General features: G+C 42.2%; 1 protein-coding gene across 2 annotated transcripts in view; it reads right to left on the bottom strand.

Moving 5' to 3' along the window:
• The window catches only part of LOC135527975 (IQ motif and SEC7 domain-containing protein 1-like), a 260,372-nt gene extending 246,375 nt beyond the window's left edge, over nt 1-13,997 (bottom strand). For both annotated transcript variants that reach the window (XM_064956684.1, XM_064956690.1), the window contains exon 1: nt 13,351-13,997. In XM_064956684.1, coding sequence (XP_064812756.1) covers nt 13,351-13,610 — 260 coding nt within the window. In that variant the 5' untranslated portion in view covers nt 13,611-13,997. The remainder of the gene's footprint in view (nt 1-13,350) is intronic.
• Between the last annotated feature and the right edge of the window lie 1,792 nt (nt 13,998-15,789).

Raw genomic sequence — 15,789 nt, 5'->3', positions numbered from 1 at the left:
TGCAATGGCCCATGGTTATGTTTATGCTCCATTTCAAAAGCGGTCAAGGAAATCCAACTGTCTTGTGCATAACATTACTTAATTATAAAAGTGCTTTGTTGCAGATCACTCAGTGGGTGTCTTTAAACAAAGGACCTTGTTTGATTAAGTTGTAAACAGAGTTTTACTTCCTCAAATACCTATAAAAAATATACATATTTTTATAACATCACTTCTTTGACATCTTGAGGTTTGAGAAACTTTCTCTGCGAAGATCGGGTCAGCATCCCAAATATTGTTTACAGCATGTTGGCCATTCGTGGCTGGGAACTGGGCTAGAATGCAAAATGAGAGTTTACAGATGCATCTGGCGAGATAAGAAATGAAAGTGCTTGCAAACACCATTCCTCCCAAGCCCCAGAGGACCGGTTGGGATCAGAGAGGAGCCACTCTGATTAAACCTCCTGAAGCCTTCTAATCCATCATGCAATAAGAAGACTGGACCAGGCCACAGCAAACACCACGCTACACATACCCATTCTGCTCAAGGACAGCACCTTACCGGTTAGGTTACTTTTTACTTTGTATGACTGAAGATTTGTGAAGTTTGGAGAGCTAGCCTGAATAAGTAAGTACTGGTGACTGTTTGTGCCGGTCTGTGTTTTGGCATTCAGGTTACACAGGATTACACTACGACGTGCTGTACTGTATGACAATGAGGCTAAAGCTTATCCTTCTTTCCTGTTTACTTACTGTACCTCCTGACCTAATGTACAATTACTTAACAATTGAATGATGTTCTGTACGTTTGTCTGCCTCTCATTCAGATGGATCTATTTTAACAAACCTTGGTTTTGATGAACTGATGAAAAAGTTGTGGTTGTGTCGATTCTTGGCCCCTCACTGGCCAATCAGAACGCGTTCCAATGGGGAAATATGTGGTTGCTTCAAGTTGTGTATTTACGGTCTTTTATTTATTGCCTTGGAATCAATTCCAATGTTAGTCCGTTGTAGTTTGTTAAATGGCCTACAGAAACGAAAACGAAATGTATACCTCTCTATGCTAATAAATACCTTAACTTGAAACATTTGCATACCACATTGTTCAAAGTAATTGCATGGCTTCCATAGCATTCACGCTGATATAGGGGCTAGGCCTAGTGTAAATTGCATTATGGCTGAGCATGGACATGCAAAATATTGCCAATAAGCAAGACTAAATTAATTATTCATAATGCCTAAAAAAAGAAAACAAATAATTCTAATCAAATTCTAAACAAAACAACTTGTTTTAAACAGGCTATGTCACACTTACATGCACCATAATTTCTCCCCATGGGCATATAACATTAAAACAATGCAGACAATGGAGGGTTTTACGCACATCCAAACTTTTCACAGTATCTGAACAAAGATCGAATATAAATTGAACAGGAGAATTTCCACTCAGAGTTTTACTGCTCCCAAATTGGCCTATTTATTTCTTATTTCACCTATATTTAACCAGGTAGGCAAATAAAGAACAAGTTCTCATTTACAACTGCGACCTGGCCAACATAAAGCATAGCAGTATGACACATACAACACAGAGTTACACGTGGAATAAACAAAAATACAGTCAATAATACAGTAGAAAAGTCTATATACAGCATGTGCAAATGAGGTGAGAGGTAAGGCAATAAATAGGCCATGGTGGCAAAGTAATTACAATATGGCAATTAAACACTGGAATGGTGGATGTGCAGAAGATGATTGTGCAAATAGAGATATTGGGGTGCAAATCAAATCAAATTTTTATTTGTCACATACACATGGTTAGCAGATGTTAATGCGAGTGTAGTGAAATGCAAAGGAGCAAGATAAATAAATAAATAAATATGGGGATGAGTATGATGGATACAACAGTATGGGGATGAGGTAGTTAAATGGGCTATTTACAGATGGGCTATGTACAGGTACAGTGATCTGTGAGCTGCTCTGACAACTGGTGCTTAAAGATAGTGAAGGAGATATGGGTCTCCAGCTTCAGTGATTTTTACAATTCGTTCCAGTCATGGGCAGTAGAGAACTGGAAGGAAAGGCGGCCAAAGGAATAATTGGCTTTGGGGGTGACCAGTGAGATATACCTGCTGGAGCGTGTGCTACGGGTGGGTGCTGATATAAGGTGGGGCTTTACTTAGCAGACACTTGTAGATGACCTGGAGCCAGTGAGTTTGGCAACGAGTATGAAGCGAGGGCCAGCCAACAAGAGCGTACAGGTAGCAGTGGTGGGTAGTATATGGGGCTTTGGTAACAAAACGGATGGCACTGTGATAGACTGCATCCAATTTGCTGAGTAGAGTGTTGGAGACTATTTTGTAAATGACATCACTGAAGTCGATCGGTAGGATGGTCAGTTTTACAAGGGTATGTTTGGCAGCATGAGTGAAGGATGCATTCTTGCAAAATTGGATGCCGATTCTAGAGTTATTTTTGGATTGGAGATGCTTGTGAGTTTGGAAGGAGAGTTTACAGTCTAGCCAGACACCTAGGTATTTGTAGTTGTCCACATATTCTAAGTCAGAACCGTCCAGAGTAGTGATGGATGGGCGGGCAGGTGCGGACAGCAAATCGGTTGAAGAGCATGCATTTAGGTTTACATGCATTTAAGAACAGTTGAAGGCCACGGAAGGAGAGTTGTATGGCATTGAAGCTCATCTGGAGGTTAGCTAACACAGTGTCCAAAGAAGGGCCAGAGGTATACAGAATGGTGTTGTCTGCGTAGAGGTGGATCAGAGAATCACCAGCAGCAAGAGCAACATCATTGATGTATACAGGGAAGAGAGTCTGCCCGAGAATTGAACCCTGTGGCACCCCCATTGAGGCTGCCAAAGGACCGGACAACAGGCCCTATGATTTGTCACACTGAACTCTATCAGAGAAGTAGTTGGGGAACCCGGCGAGGTAATCATTTGAGAAACCAAGGCTATCGAGTCTGCCAATAAGAATGTGGTGATTGACAGAGTCGAAAGCCTTGGCCAGGTCAATGAATACGGCTGCACAGTATTGTTTCTTATCGATGGCGGTTACGATATTGTTTAGGACCTTGAGCGTGGCTGAGGTGCACCCGTGACCAGCTCGGAAACCAGATTGCATAGCTGAGAAGGTACAGTGGGATTCAAAATGGTTGGTAATCTCTATTGTTTTTGTTTGTGTGAATTTACCCCTTTTTCTCCTCAATTTCGTGGTATCCAATTGTTTTAGTAGCTACTATCTTGTCTCATCGCTACAAGTCCCGTACAGGCTCGGGAGAGACGAAGGTTGAAAGTCGAAGGTTGAAACCCTCCCTAACCCGGGCGACGCTAGGCCAATTGTGCGTCGCCCCACGGACCTCCCGGTCACGGCCGGTTACGACAGAGCCTGAGTCTCTGATGGCACAGCTACCGCTGCAGTACAGCGCCCTTAACCACTGCGCCACCCGGGAGGCCGGTAATCTGTTTGCTAACTTGGCTTTCAAAGTCATTGGAAAGGCAGGGTAGGATAGATATAGGTCTGTAGCAGTCTGGGTCTAGAGTGTCTCCCCCTTTGAAGAGGGGGATGACCGTGGCAGCTTTCCAATCTATAGGAATCTCAGACAATATGAAAGAGGTTGAACAGGCTAGTAATAGGGGTTGCAACAACTTCGGCAGGTAATTTTAGAAAGAGAGGGTCCAGATTGTCTAGCCCGGCTGATTTGTAGGGGTCCAGATTTTGCAGCTCTTTCAGAACATCAGCTATCTGGATTTGGGTGAAGGAGAAATGGGGGAGGCTTGGGCGAGTTGCTGTGGGAGGTGGAGGGCTGTTGATTGGGGTAGGGGTAGCCAGGTAGAAGGCATGGCCAGCCGTAGAAAAATGCTTATTGAAATTCTCAATTATAGTGGATTTATTGGTGGTGACGTTGTTTCCTAGCCTCTGGGAGGAAGTGCTCTTATTCTCCATGGACTTTACAGTGTCCCAGAACTTTGAGTTTTGTGCTACAGGATGCAAATTTCTGCTTGAAAAAGCTAGCCTTAGCTTTCCTAACTGCCAGTGTATATTTGTTCCTAACTTCCCTGAATAGTTGCATATCGCGTGGCCTATTCGATGCTAATGTAGAATGCCACAGGATGTTTTTCTGCTGGTGGAGGGCAGTTAGGTCTCGAGAGAACCAAGAGCTATATCTGTTCCTGGTTCTAAATTCATGCTTATTTAAGATGGTGAGGAAGGCACTTTTAAAGAATAACCAGGCATCCTTTACTGACAGGAAGAGGTCAATATCCTTCCATGATACCCGGGCCAGGTCGATTAGAAAGGCCTGCTCACTGAAGTGTTTTAGGGAGCGTTTGACAGTGATGAGGGGTGGTCGTTTGACCACAGATCCTTTACAGATGCAGGCAATGAGGCAGCGATCGCTGAGATCTTGGTTGAAAACAGCCGAGGTGTATTTGGAGGGCAAGTTGGTTAAGATGATATCTATGAGCGTGCCCATGTTTATGGATTTGGGGTTGTACCTGGTGGGTTCATTGATAATTTGTGTGAGATTGTGGGCTTCAAGCTTAGATTGTAGGATGGCTGAGGTGTTAAGCATGTCCCAGTTTAGGTCACCTAGCAGCACGAGCTCTGAAGATAGATGGGGGGCAATCAATTCACATAGGCAATAAAACAATTCACCATATGTTTTATGAACATAATCGGAACCATTTTACAGATCAGATAGCATACACACAAGTTGCATTGCAAGACGGACGTCGTCACCCTAAAACCAATGTAATGATATCATAAAAATCGGTAGTATAATAAAGACATGCATTGCTATTGAACAAGCATTTGTTTTAATAGGCCTAAAAGGAGAGTTTGAATTATAAACATACTTTATGAAACAGAATACAAGCAATTTACACACAATACACCATAATGACAAAGCAGACATTTTTGCAAATGTATTAAAAAAAACTGAAATATAACATTTACAAAAGTATTCAGACCCTTTAATCAGGATGTTGTTAAAGCACCTTTGGCAGCAATTACAGCCTCAATTGTTTTATTTTCAGGTCTCTCCAGAGACGTTCAATCGAGTTCAAGTCTGGGCTCTGGCTGGGCCACTCAAGGACATTCAGAGACTTGTCCCGAAGCCACACGCGTTGTCTTGGCTGTGGGCTTCGGGTCCCTGTCCTGTTGGAAGGTGAACCTTCTCCCCAGTCTGAGGTTCTGAGTGCTCTGGAGCAGATTTTCATCAAGGATCTGTCTGTACTTAGCTCTGTTCATCTTTCCCTCAATCCTGACTAGTCTCCCAGTCCCTGCCGCTGAAAAACATCCCAACAGCATGATGCTGCAACCACCATGCTTCACCATAGAGATGGTGCCAGGTTTTCTCCAGAAGTGACATTCAGGCCAAAGAGTTTAATCTGGCTTTCATCAGACAAGATAATCTTGTTTCTTGGTCTGAGAGTTCTTTAGGTGCCTTTGGCAAATTCCAAGCGGGTTGTCAAGTGTCTTTTGCTGAGGAGTGGCTTCCGTCTAGCCACTCTACCATAAACGCCTGATTGGTGGAGGGCTGCAGAGATGGTTATCCATCTGGACATTTCTCCCATCTCCACAAAGGAACTCTGGAGCTCTATCAGAGCGACCATCGGGTTCTTGGTCACCTCCCTGACCAAGGCCCTTCTCCATAAATCGTTCAATTTGGCTGGGCGGCCAGCTCTAGGAAGAGTCTCACTGTTTATCTCCTCTCAAACTTTATATTTTAATAATGCTTTGGCGATTAAGATTTAGGATGCGTTTCCGCTGTCAAAATTCATACCATAACCAACTGCATTATTGCAAAAACCAGCTTTTGGCTCGTCTTAAATATCCCTATCAGCACTTCCTGAAATTAGCACTTTGGATCATGTTTTTAATGATACACCTAAAATATTTCCACCCCGCCCATCTGAGCTGATATAAAACAGGTTAATTGCCGAACCTTGCATTAGGGTTGGAAAATGCCAGTGCGCCAGTTTTTACATTACGAAATTGCAAACTAACGTGTGTTTGACACTAGCACCGTCTTAACGCCAGTTGTAAATAGAGCCCAGAGTCTTGGGAAGATGCAGAGTGGAAGTCTGTTCTTTAACAAGAGCTGAATACTATGGAAACTGCATATGGTCAGCACAAACACTTAGAGAGCTGACAAGGCAAACTGTTTAAGAAACAATAAGAAGAGCAGGAGCCACTCTCCCTGACTGACTCCTCTCCAGCTGACTCTCAAACTATCTAACTGCTCCCTCACTTCCATTATTTCTTAAGAAAGGATTGTGTGTGGTGTGTGTCTTCGTGTGTGTGATTGTGTGTCTTTGCGGTGGGGGTAGGGGTAAGAAAGAACTGGATAGAAGGCTTTAGTGAGATTTAGCCAGCTTTACTTAACCTGATCCAGCTTTCCTCCAGTAGGAACAAGCTTGGGATTTCAAGCCTATATAGGTGGTCAAATCAAACCAACCGCTGCCTAGCCCTACCTGACCACCCTAACCTAGGGATTAGGCTATATGCTCATTTTAGTGGTGCTATAGGGTCTATGGATCCTGTGAAGGGTTAGTGGCTGAAGGAATGATTTCCAATACCTGTGCAGTGGCCCTCTTCCCTCTCTCAGAACCTGACACAGAGCCCAGAAATATCTGAGGAGACATCTGTTGACTTGGCAACACAAGGACCATTATCAGGGGTCCCTGTGACACTCTCTCCACTGGTCTGTGATATGAAAATGAAATGGTGGGGAAAGAGGTGGCTAAAGATGGCACCGACAGACATGGCAGCTCTGCTTCTAGCTCCTAAGCAATTTTGCAGTATTTCGTTTTCATCATTAGCCCAGAAAGTTTGTGTTATTACATAGTGCCGGAAAGAACTTTTGGATATCAGAGCGAAGGTAACTCACCAGCATTGCGACCAGAAATATGACTTTCCCGAATTGGATCCTTTGTTTGTACCCTCCTTATCCCAAAGGCTTCTCCAAGACGCAGCCAGTGGAGAAGAGGTATTTGGAGTGGACTTCTAGTCCAACTCAGGAGATGGGCACAACATCCACCGCTTCAGAGTATATTACTCACTAATGTTCAGTCTCAGGACAATAAAGTAGACAAGCCAAGACGAGGATCTCCTTCCTGAGAGACATCGTTGACTGTAACATACTCTGTTTTACAGACTCATGGCTCTCTCCGGATATACTTTCCCTGTCCATACAGCCAGCTGGGTTCTCAGTACATTGCGTAGACAGGAATAAAGAGCTCTCTGGGAAGAAGAAAGGCGGTGGTGTATGTTTCATGATTAAATACTCATGGTGTGATCGTGATAATGTACATGAACTCAAGTCATCTTGTTCACCCAACCAAGAATACCTCAATCAAATACTGACCGTATTACCTCCAAAGAGAATTCTCTTCAGTTATAGTCACAACTGTGTATATTCCCTCTCAAGCCGATACAACGATGGCCCTCAAGGAACTACACTGGACTTTGTGCAAACTGGAAACCACATATCCTGAGGCTGCATTTATTGGATCTGGGGATTTTAACAAAGCAAAGATGAGGAAAATGCTACCGAAGTTCTATCAACACATTGCCTGTAGTACTCGCACTTCAAAAACTCTCAACCATAGTTACTCTCCCTTCCGGGATAGCTACAAGGTCCTCCACACCCTCCCTAAGATTTATTCAACACTGGCCTGACCAATTGGAATCCATGCTTCAAGTTTGTTTTGTTCACACGGACTGGGATATGTTCCCGGGTTAACTCTGAGAATAACATTGACATATACAGTGATACGGTGACTGAGTTAATCAGGAAGTGTATAGGGGATGTTGTTCCCACTGTGACTAGTAAAACCACCCAAAACAAAAACCGTGGATAGATGGCAGCATTCACGCTAAACTGAAAGTGCAAACCACCATGGCAAGGTGATTGGGAATATTGATGAATACAAACAGTGTAGTTATTCCCTCCGTAAGGCAATCAAACAGGCAAAGCGTCAGTACAGGGACAAAGTGGAGTCGCAATTCAATGGCTCAGACACGAGACATATGTGGCAGGGTCAACAGACAATCACAGATTACAAAGGGAAAACCAGCCACGCTGCAGACAACGACTACTTGCTCCCGGACAAGCTAAACACCTTCAACGGCTTTGAGGATAACACAGTGCCACTGAACCTGTCCACTCCCAGAGTAAGACATTTAAGTGTGTTAACATTTGCAAGGCTGCCAGCCTAGACGGCATCCCTAGCCGCGTCCTCAAAGCATGCGCAGACCAGTTGCCTGAAGTGTTTACGGACATATCAATCCTTCCCTATACCAGTCTGCTGTTCTCACTTGCTTCAAGATGCCCACCACTGTTCCTGTATCAAAGAAAGCAAAGGTAACTGAACTAAATGACTAGTGCCCCGTAGCACTCACTTCTATCATCATGAAGTGCTTTGAGAGGCGAGTTAAGGATCATATCAACTCAACCTTACCTGATACCCTAGACCCACTTAAATTTGCATACCGCCCCAATAGATCCACAGATGATGCAATCACCATCGCACTGCAAGATCCCATCTGGACAAGAGGAATACATTTGTAAGAATGCTGTTTGTTGACTATAGCTCAGCCTTCAACTGCATAGTGCCCTCCAAACTCATCATTAAGCTTGGGGCCCTGGGTCTGAACCCCGCCCTGTGCAACTGGGTCCTGGACTTCCTGACGGGCCGACCCCGGGTAATGAAACAACACCTCTACTTTGCTGATCCTCAACACAGAGGCTCCACAAGGGTGTGTGCTCAGCCCCTTCCTGTACTCCCTGTTCACCCATGACTGTGTGGCCACACATGCCTCCAACTGAATCATCAAGGTGCAGACGACACAACAGTAGTAGGCCTGATTACCAACAATGACGAGACAGCCTACAGGGAGGTGGTGAAAGCGGCGCAATAGCGCCTCTTCAACCTCGGGAGGCTGAAGAAATTTGGTTGCTAAGTGCTCTCGGCCGGCAAACGCTACCAGTGTGTCCGTGCCATTAAAAGTGATGTCATATCCAGCAGCTTACTGACTACTTTTTTCCTACCCTTGCTATAAATAGACCCTAGGTGATAAAAATAATCACCAAGACTGAAATGAAATCATTAAGGACGTTTGAGTAAAAACAGTAGGCTAAAAATAATCACCAAGACTGAAATGAAATCATTAAGGACGTTTGAGCAAAAACAGTAGGCTAGAAATAACTTTCAAGTGCTAAGTACTTAAGAATAGATCAACATAAAAAGCAATAAATGAGAACTTAGACTATGCGGTCTCATCAATGACACCAAAGGCTGGTGAGTCTCTAGCATCTGAAAGGAAGACAATGACGGAAGGCCTATCCACACTGCTTTAAAAGCATACTGTAAAATATTCAATAGTCATTCTAAAAACAAGGACAAAGAGCAGCACGTGAGAAGACCTAAATGACACAATATGGTCCCAAACATTTATTGTTTTCCACACATCTCGTGATAATGATCAGTCTCAGTTTAAGTGTCATGTAAACGCACCATTTAAATCACATTTCTCCTACTCAAATTCCATTTACAGTTCTCCGGCAGTCCTGCTTTTTATACTGTTGGTTTAGAATTGCCCACCACACTTATATGCCATTAGAATTCAGTAACCGCCATAAAACCCACTTTACGTTAATAATCTCTGTCATATTTCATCAGGATCATAAAGAAAGAGCACAAACAGCTAAATAACCAGCACCATATAGGAGACGGTACTGGAGAACTAAGCTGACGTTGGGCGGTATCCATATGTTCATACCGTTCATGTACCATACCAGAGTATACGGTATTACCGGCAGTGCACACAAGGGACGATATTTCTTTCCAAATGTAAAAAATAAATAATAATAATAATAATGCACTGCTCAAAACAGATTTAGGCAGGGATCTTGGCAGGGATCTTGATCCAGGAGGGAATTGATTGTGTCATCTGTAATCAAGAAGCTTGATCTTGCAAGCTAGCCACTTAGCTAGCAATTTAGCTAACCAAATGCATAGCTGGAGACCTGAGCTGGAGATAATTGATTTGGCACATCATAGATAGTTTATTGATACGCATTGGCGAAGCACGCACCCCCATGAGCTTTAGGGGGTCCCAAACCCCAGAAATGACAAATCATACCGTCTGTATTTTAAAATACCCTGGTATAACTTTTTAATAGGTATACTGCCCAGGCCTACTGTCTCTAAGACACAGCGCTATCACCCAAAACCGGCTGGTGCTCAGATACTGACAGTGGGGGGACGAATCATGTGGCTTTGGAGGTGATATTTATTAACTTGTTATGCCTGGGGGCAGTATTGAGTAGCTTGTATGAATAAGGTGCCCAGAGTAAACTGCCTGCTATTCAGGCCCAGTTGCTAATATATGCATATTAGTAGATTTGGATAGAAAACACTCTGAAGTTTCTAAAATGGTTTGAATGATGTCTGTGAGTATAACAGAACTCATATGGCAGGCAAAAACCTGAGAAAGAAATCCAACCAGGAATTGGGAAATCTGAGGTTTGTAGTTATTCAACTCTTTGCCTATCGAATATACAGTGTCTATGGGGTCAAATTGTACTTCCTACGACTTCCACTAGATGTCAACGGTCTTTAGAAACTTGTTTGATGCTTCTACTGTGAAGGAGGGGGGGAATCAGAGGAGATTGAGTCAGAGGTCTGCCAGAGAGGCATGAGCTGACCATGCGCGTTCACGTGAGAGTTAGCTTGAGTTCCATTGCATTTCTGTAGACAAAGGTATTCTCCGGTTGGACCATTATTGAAGATTTATGATAAAAACATCTTAAAGATTGATTCTATACATTGTTTTTCATGTTTCTATGAACTGTAATATAACTTTTTTGACTTTTCATCTGAACTATGCAATTGCGCATTTTAGCATTTGGATTACTGGGCTAAACGCGTGTATAAAAAGGAGGTATTTGGACATAACTGATGGACTTTACCGAACAAATCAAACATTTATTGTGGAACTGAGATTCCTTGGAGTGCATTCTGATGAAGATCAAAGGTAAGTGAATATTTATAATGCTATTTCTGACTTTGTTGACTCCACAACATGGCGGATATCTGTATGGCTTGATTTGTTGTCTGAGCGCTGTACTCAGATTATTGCATGGTGTGCTTTTTCGGTAAAGCTTTTTTGAAATCTGACACAGCGGTTGCATTAAGGAGAAGTGTATCTCTAATTCCATGCATAATAGTTGTGTCTTTTATCAATGTTTATTATGAGTATTTCTGTAAATTGATGTGGGTCTCTGCAAAATCACTGGATGTTTTGGAACTACTAAACATAACGCGGCAATGTAAACTGAGATTTTTGCATATAAATATGAACTTTATTGAACAAAACATACATGTATTGTGTAACATGAAGTCCTATGATTGTAATCTGATGAAGATCATCAAAGGTAGTGATTCATTTTCTCTATTTCTGCTTTTTGTGACTCCTCTCTTTGGCTGGAAAATGGCTGTGTTTTTCTGTGACTAGGTGCAGACCTAACATAACCGTTTGGTGTGCTTTTGTCGTAAAGACTTTTTGAAATCGGATACTGTGGTGGAATTAACAACGAGTTTATCTTTAAAATGGTGTAAAATACTTCTATGTTTGAGGAATTTTAATTTGGAGATTTCTGTTTTAAATTTGGCGCCCTGCACTTTCACTGGCTGTTGTCATATCGATCCCGTTAGCTGGATTTAAGCCATAAGAAGTGTTAAAGGCCCTAGCTAACGGTCAAAGGTAGAGTATGTCCTGATCTCATATGTCGCGCTGATCCCACAGCAAATACACACTGTCCATGAGTCTTCCATATACATATTGATTGTCTTGTAGGGAGGGTGTGTCCTGATGAGTTGTGGCAGCCAAAGGTCACCGGAGGTTTCAAGATCCTGCTGACTGGTGAAGCTGAGGTAACTGCATGTAGTGGACTTTAAGCACAGTGCTGATGTGAGTGAGATATATGCTCCATCACCCTGCCTTGCCATCAGCGGCTAAACCTCCAATCCCTCCCAGACGAGAGCCGCCCAGCCTGCCCTCCTCCTACATAAAAATGAAACATATGGAAGTAATTGCATAATTGATCTATCCCAGCTCAGCTCCTTTTCCCCAGAGCTTGTACCGTGCGCATTCCCTAAATATCCTGGATTTGTCCCTGCCCAACACATGAAATCCACTTAAAAGACTAGCACACCGATGCTAAGCTAGTCTGGCATGAGAGAGGCCTGAGCCAACTGAGGTTACCAAACGTGAATCAAAAGACTCCATGACAGTAGTGAACCTGAAAGCCTGGAGTCTCAGTCTGATCTCTGGGAAGCAAAAATTACTGCCCACTGGACTTCCTCCAATTCATTCCATTCTGGTTATTCGCTACAGTAATAGGGAGGACGGTGGAAGAAAGCTATGGCAGTTGTTTGTATTGAAAAACAGTCATTGACAACAAAACAAATTATATAACCCTCAGACAGTCATACTGCAAATATATTATTGAGTTTAATGCTCACCAACCAATGCAAGATAAAACTTGATTTACTCAATAAGATGACATAATAGGCCACTACTTTATAGATATCTGTTTTGTGGTAACCATGATTCAATGAAAACAAAGCCCATCAAGTCATGAACAAAAGGAATAAATGCAGTCAAATGAAAAAAAAAGACTGACTAAAAATAGAATAGCCTAGAATGATTTAAAGGATAATCCATTCATATGAAATCTTTGAGCCCTATTAAAAACGGATTCCTCTGCACAATAACTTCCAAGCGCTTGAATGAAATACACCTGGAGTTTCCATAGCAAAGGTTTCCATATTTGGTCAATGATAATATTCCAAGCTCCATATGACAACATTTAGCTTTCTTCGCACTGTACCTAAAGCTGACCCTTAATGTGTCCAACCGCTTAGACCCGCGGGGAGGTAGCGGACTGTAGCCTATTGATGGGCAGTTCTATTATGGCTTACAATTTCCTGTGTACTGTTGGGCATATTAGTATTAAGTTATATCGTGGCGTTTCAAGAAGCCTGTTGGTTTGACTGTAGTAAAATAAAAACGGTCTGCAGTGGTCAATCTGGTCTGTTAGAAAAAATAAGTTGATGCAAACCTTTACTTTAGGCTATGATATTACCTATTAGGCTATATATCAAATGCGCCTATAGATACTTTTTTACATCTAGAACAGTGTAGGCCTATGTTGGTGGTGTGCGTGTATCTGCGTTTATCTGGGGTTTTAAGAGCAGATTCCTGACAATGATTTAGGAAACTATGGGGGATTATTTGTGACATCTAACAATGTCTTTCAATTGTGCAGTGCGAGCAATAAATTCTTACTTTTCTTGGGTGATGTTTTCCTTTATGACACCTAACGTTCCGTGGCTGTTGCCCTGTTGCAGCAGCCTACACGTAGTCAGATGTCGCTGGTACAGGTCTTTCAAACAGCCGTTTTCTGAACACAAGTCGGACACTTGATGCTCCAGCTCCTCTATCCTTTTTTTCTGCCTCTCCAGTAACTCCTGTTGGGTCTCGATTATGTTATTAAGCTCCTTCAGATACTCTGCAGCCCTGGTTGGGGTTTCGGTCGGGCTTTCCATCTTGCTTCGACTCGGGTTGCCCCCCGATCTGTTTTCTCGGAGTCCGTTTTCAACCTGTGCTATGGCTACGTTCAGCTAAATTCCAACCCGATGTGCCTTTTTGCGCCTCGCCATTGTTTTCATGTGGTGCTGGTTGAATGAAGTGTGACGAATGGTGCCCAATGAAAAGCGTGTTCCGGTGGTTAGCCTACACCATAACTAACCTCCGAAAACCACTCCAGTTACAAAGAAAAACATGTTTTAACCCTTCAAAGTACGTCGACCCAGCTGTATCATATCCTTCATATCCTTTTAGTTTGGCAACTTATTCTAAACATATAGACGAGACTGTCTGACACGGATCCCCTGTAGAGTTTTCCCAACCAATGTAGAATGTTTCGTTATCACCCTCCGGCCCACGTTGTACCCGTGACTTTTCGTAAACAGACGCTGGTTGTCAAGTAGGCGGGGTTTTCAAGTTTTATGAATCTACATTTACGGAGTGCAAAGCTCCTGCATCCTAGCACCACGGGATGGGATTTTGTTGTTGAATAGTACATCTGTTTAAAAAGCTTTTACTGGTCTTCATTGTCAGTGTCAATCTATTCCAAATGGAACATTTGAAAATCCTATCAAAGGCTCAGAATGGACAGAGATAAGCTATTGAAATGTTTGAATTGTTTCAATGTCGGTCGTTTGACTTGGAATGTGTATATAAATGTGTCAACTTCAACGGGTACCGTGTCTCACAGCCATAGGCAAGGAATGTGATAGACAGGCAACGAGGTAATATTTCCAATAGGTAACAAAAATGCCCAAACGCGGCAACGCACCATAGACGTCTGTTCCTCTCCTCGTGTGAAGGGTTGATCAACTCATGGTCTCAGAGAACTTCGTATTAGTATGTAGGCTACGTTTCGTATGTATTAATTTGTGGCTGGCCTTCATCCATTTCGTATGATATGTTACGAATTGCAATTCATATATGTTATGAATTCCAAATAGGTCTGGCTAATGTTAGCTACTGTAGGTGGCTAACTTTAGAGGCTAGGGGTTAAGAGTTAGGTTCAAAGGTTAAGGTTAGGAGTTAGCTTAAAGAGAAAGGGTTAGCTAACATGCAAAGTAGCTAAAAAGTAGTTTATAGTTGCTAAAATGCTAAAGTTGTCCATGATGATATTTGAACAGGTTTGGGTTGCTTTCATTTTTGCCTTAATTAAGTAACCATACTAAACCATAAGATATTTTACTAATTTGATTGTCTCAGATTTACATTTACTATGTTACGTCTAGTCTATAAGACCAGGCTGATCAAATGGGAGGCCAGCCTGTACTAGTGGAATGTACTACCCCTAGAAAGATGTGGCATCAAGCTATTTGTGTGTGTGTTTGCACAGGTGTGTTAAGTCTATTCAGATTCTTTGCCCAACAGGGTATCACATTTCCTTACACCAATATGAGGATTGGCAATATTGGCAACAGACATTTGAAACCTGTTTTAAATCCTATTGACCATCTCTATTACCCAGAGAGAATCAAATGATGATGAAGCAGACAAGCCAATTCATTCCTTGAGTAAACCCATCTTCCATTTTTTGGCAGAGCTGCGATGAGTTGATTATACTTTTGTATGGAGCCTACATCTCCATACACATTTTATTAATTGCTTGTGTGACATAATTGTACCAACCTTATTTACAATGTAATTCATAAACATGACGCCTTTTATAAAAAAGTTTAAGAAACATTGTCTTTTGTCTATCAGTACATTAGAGTTTTGCCATATTTGTTCTGCCTCTCCTGAAGGATGAAATTGGGAATTGTAACCAGCTCTCTGAATGGCTTCATTTAACAAAGAGGATACTTATAAACAGGGTTCCATTGTCAATTCACTGTGATGTCTTTTTTTGTGCAATTCATATGTTACGAATCTAATTCATACAATATATTACGAATTTGATCACTCAAATTTTTCCGGATATGTACACCAAGAACATCAAATTCACCATCCGCCTATTTAAATCGGGAGACCACTTAGCAATTTAAAGATTGTATCTTTTAAAGACCCAATCCATTATATCATATCATAGTTGGGGTTTTAGTTCAGAGAAACTGGAGACATTATCCAGGTCCTCAATAAGGCCCTTCAAGATTGACGATTGAGGACTCGAGAAAAGTTGAATCATTGGCGTACATTGATACT

Source organism: Oncorhynchus masou, chromosome 33 (assembly GCF_036934945.1).
Source record: "Oncorhynchus masou masou isolate Uvic2021 chromosome 33, UVic_Omas_1.1, whole genome shotgun sequence".
NCBI classification, from domain to species: Eukaryota; Metazoa; Chordata; class Actinopteri; order Salmoniformes; family Salmonidae; genus Oncorhynchus; species Oncorhynchus masou.
This window is presented reverse-complemented; position numbering and strand designations above follow the sequence as displayed.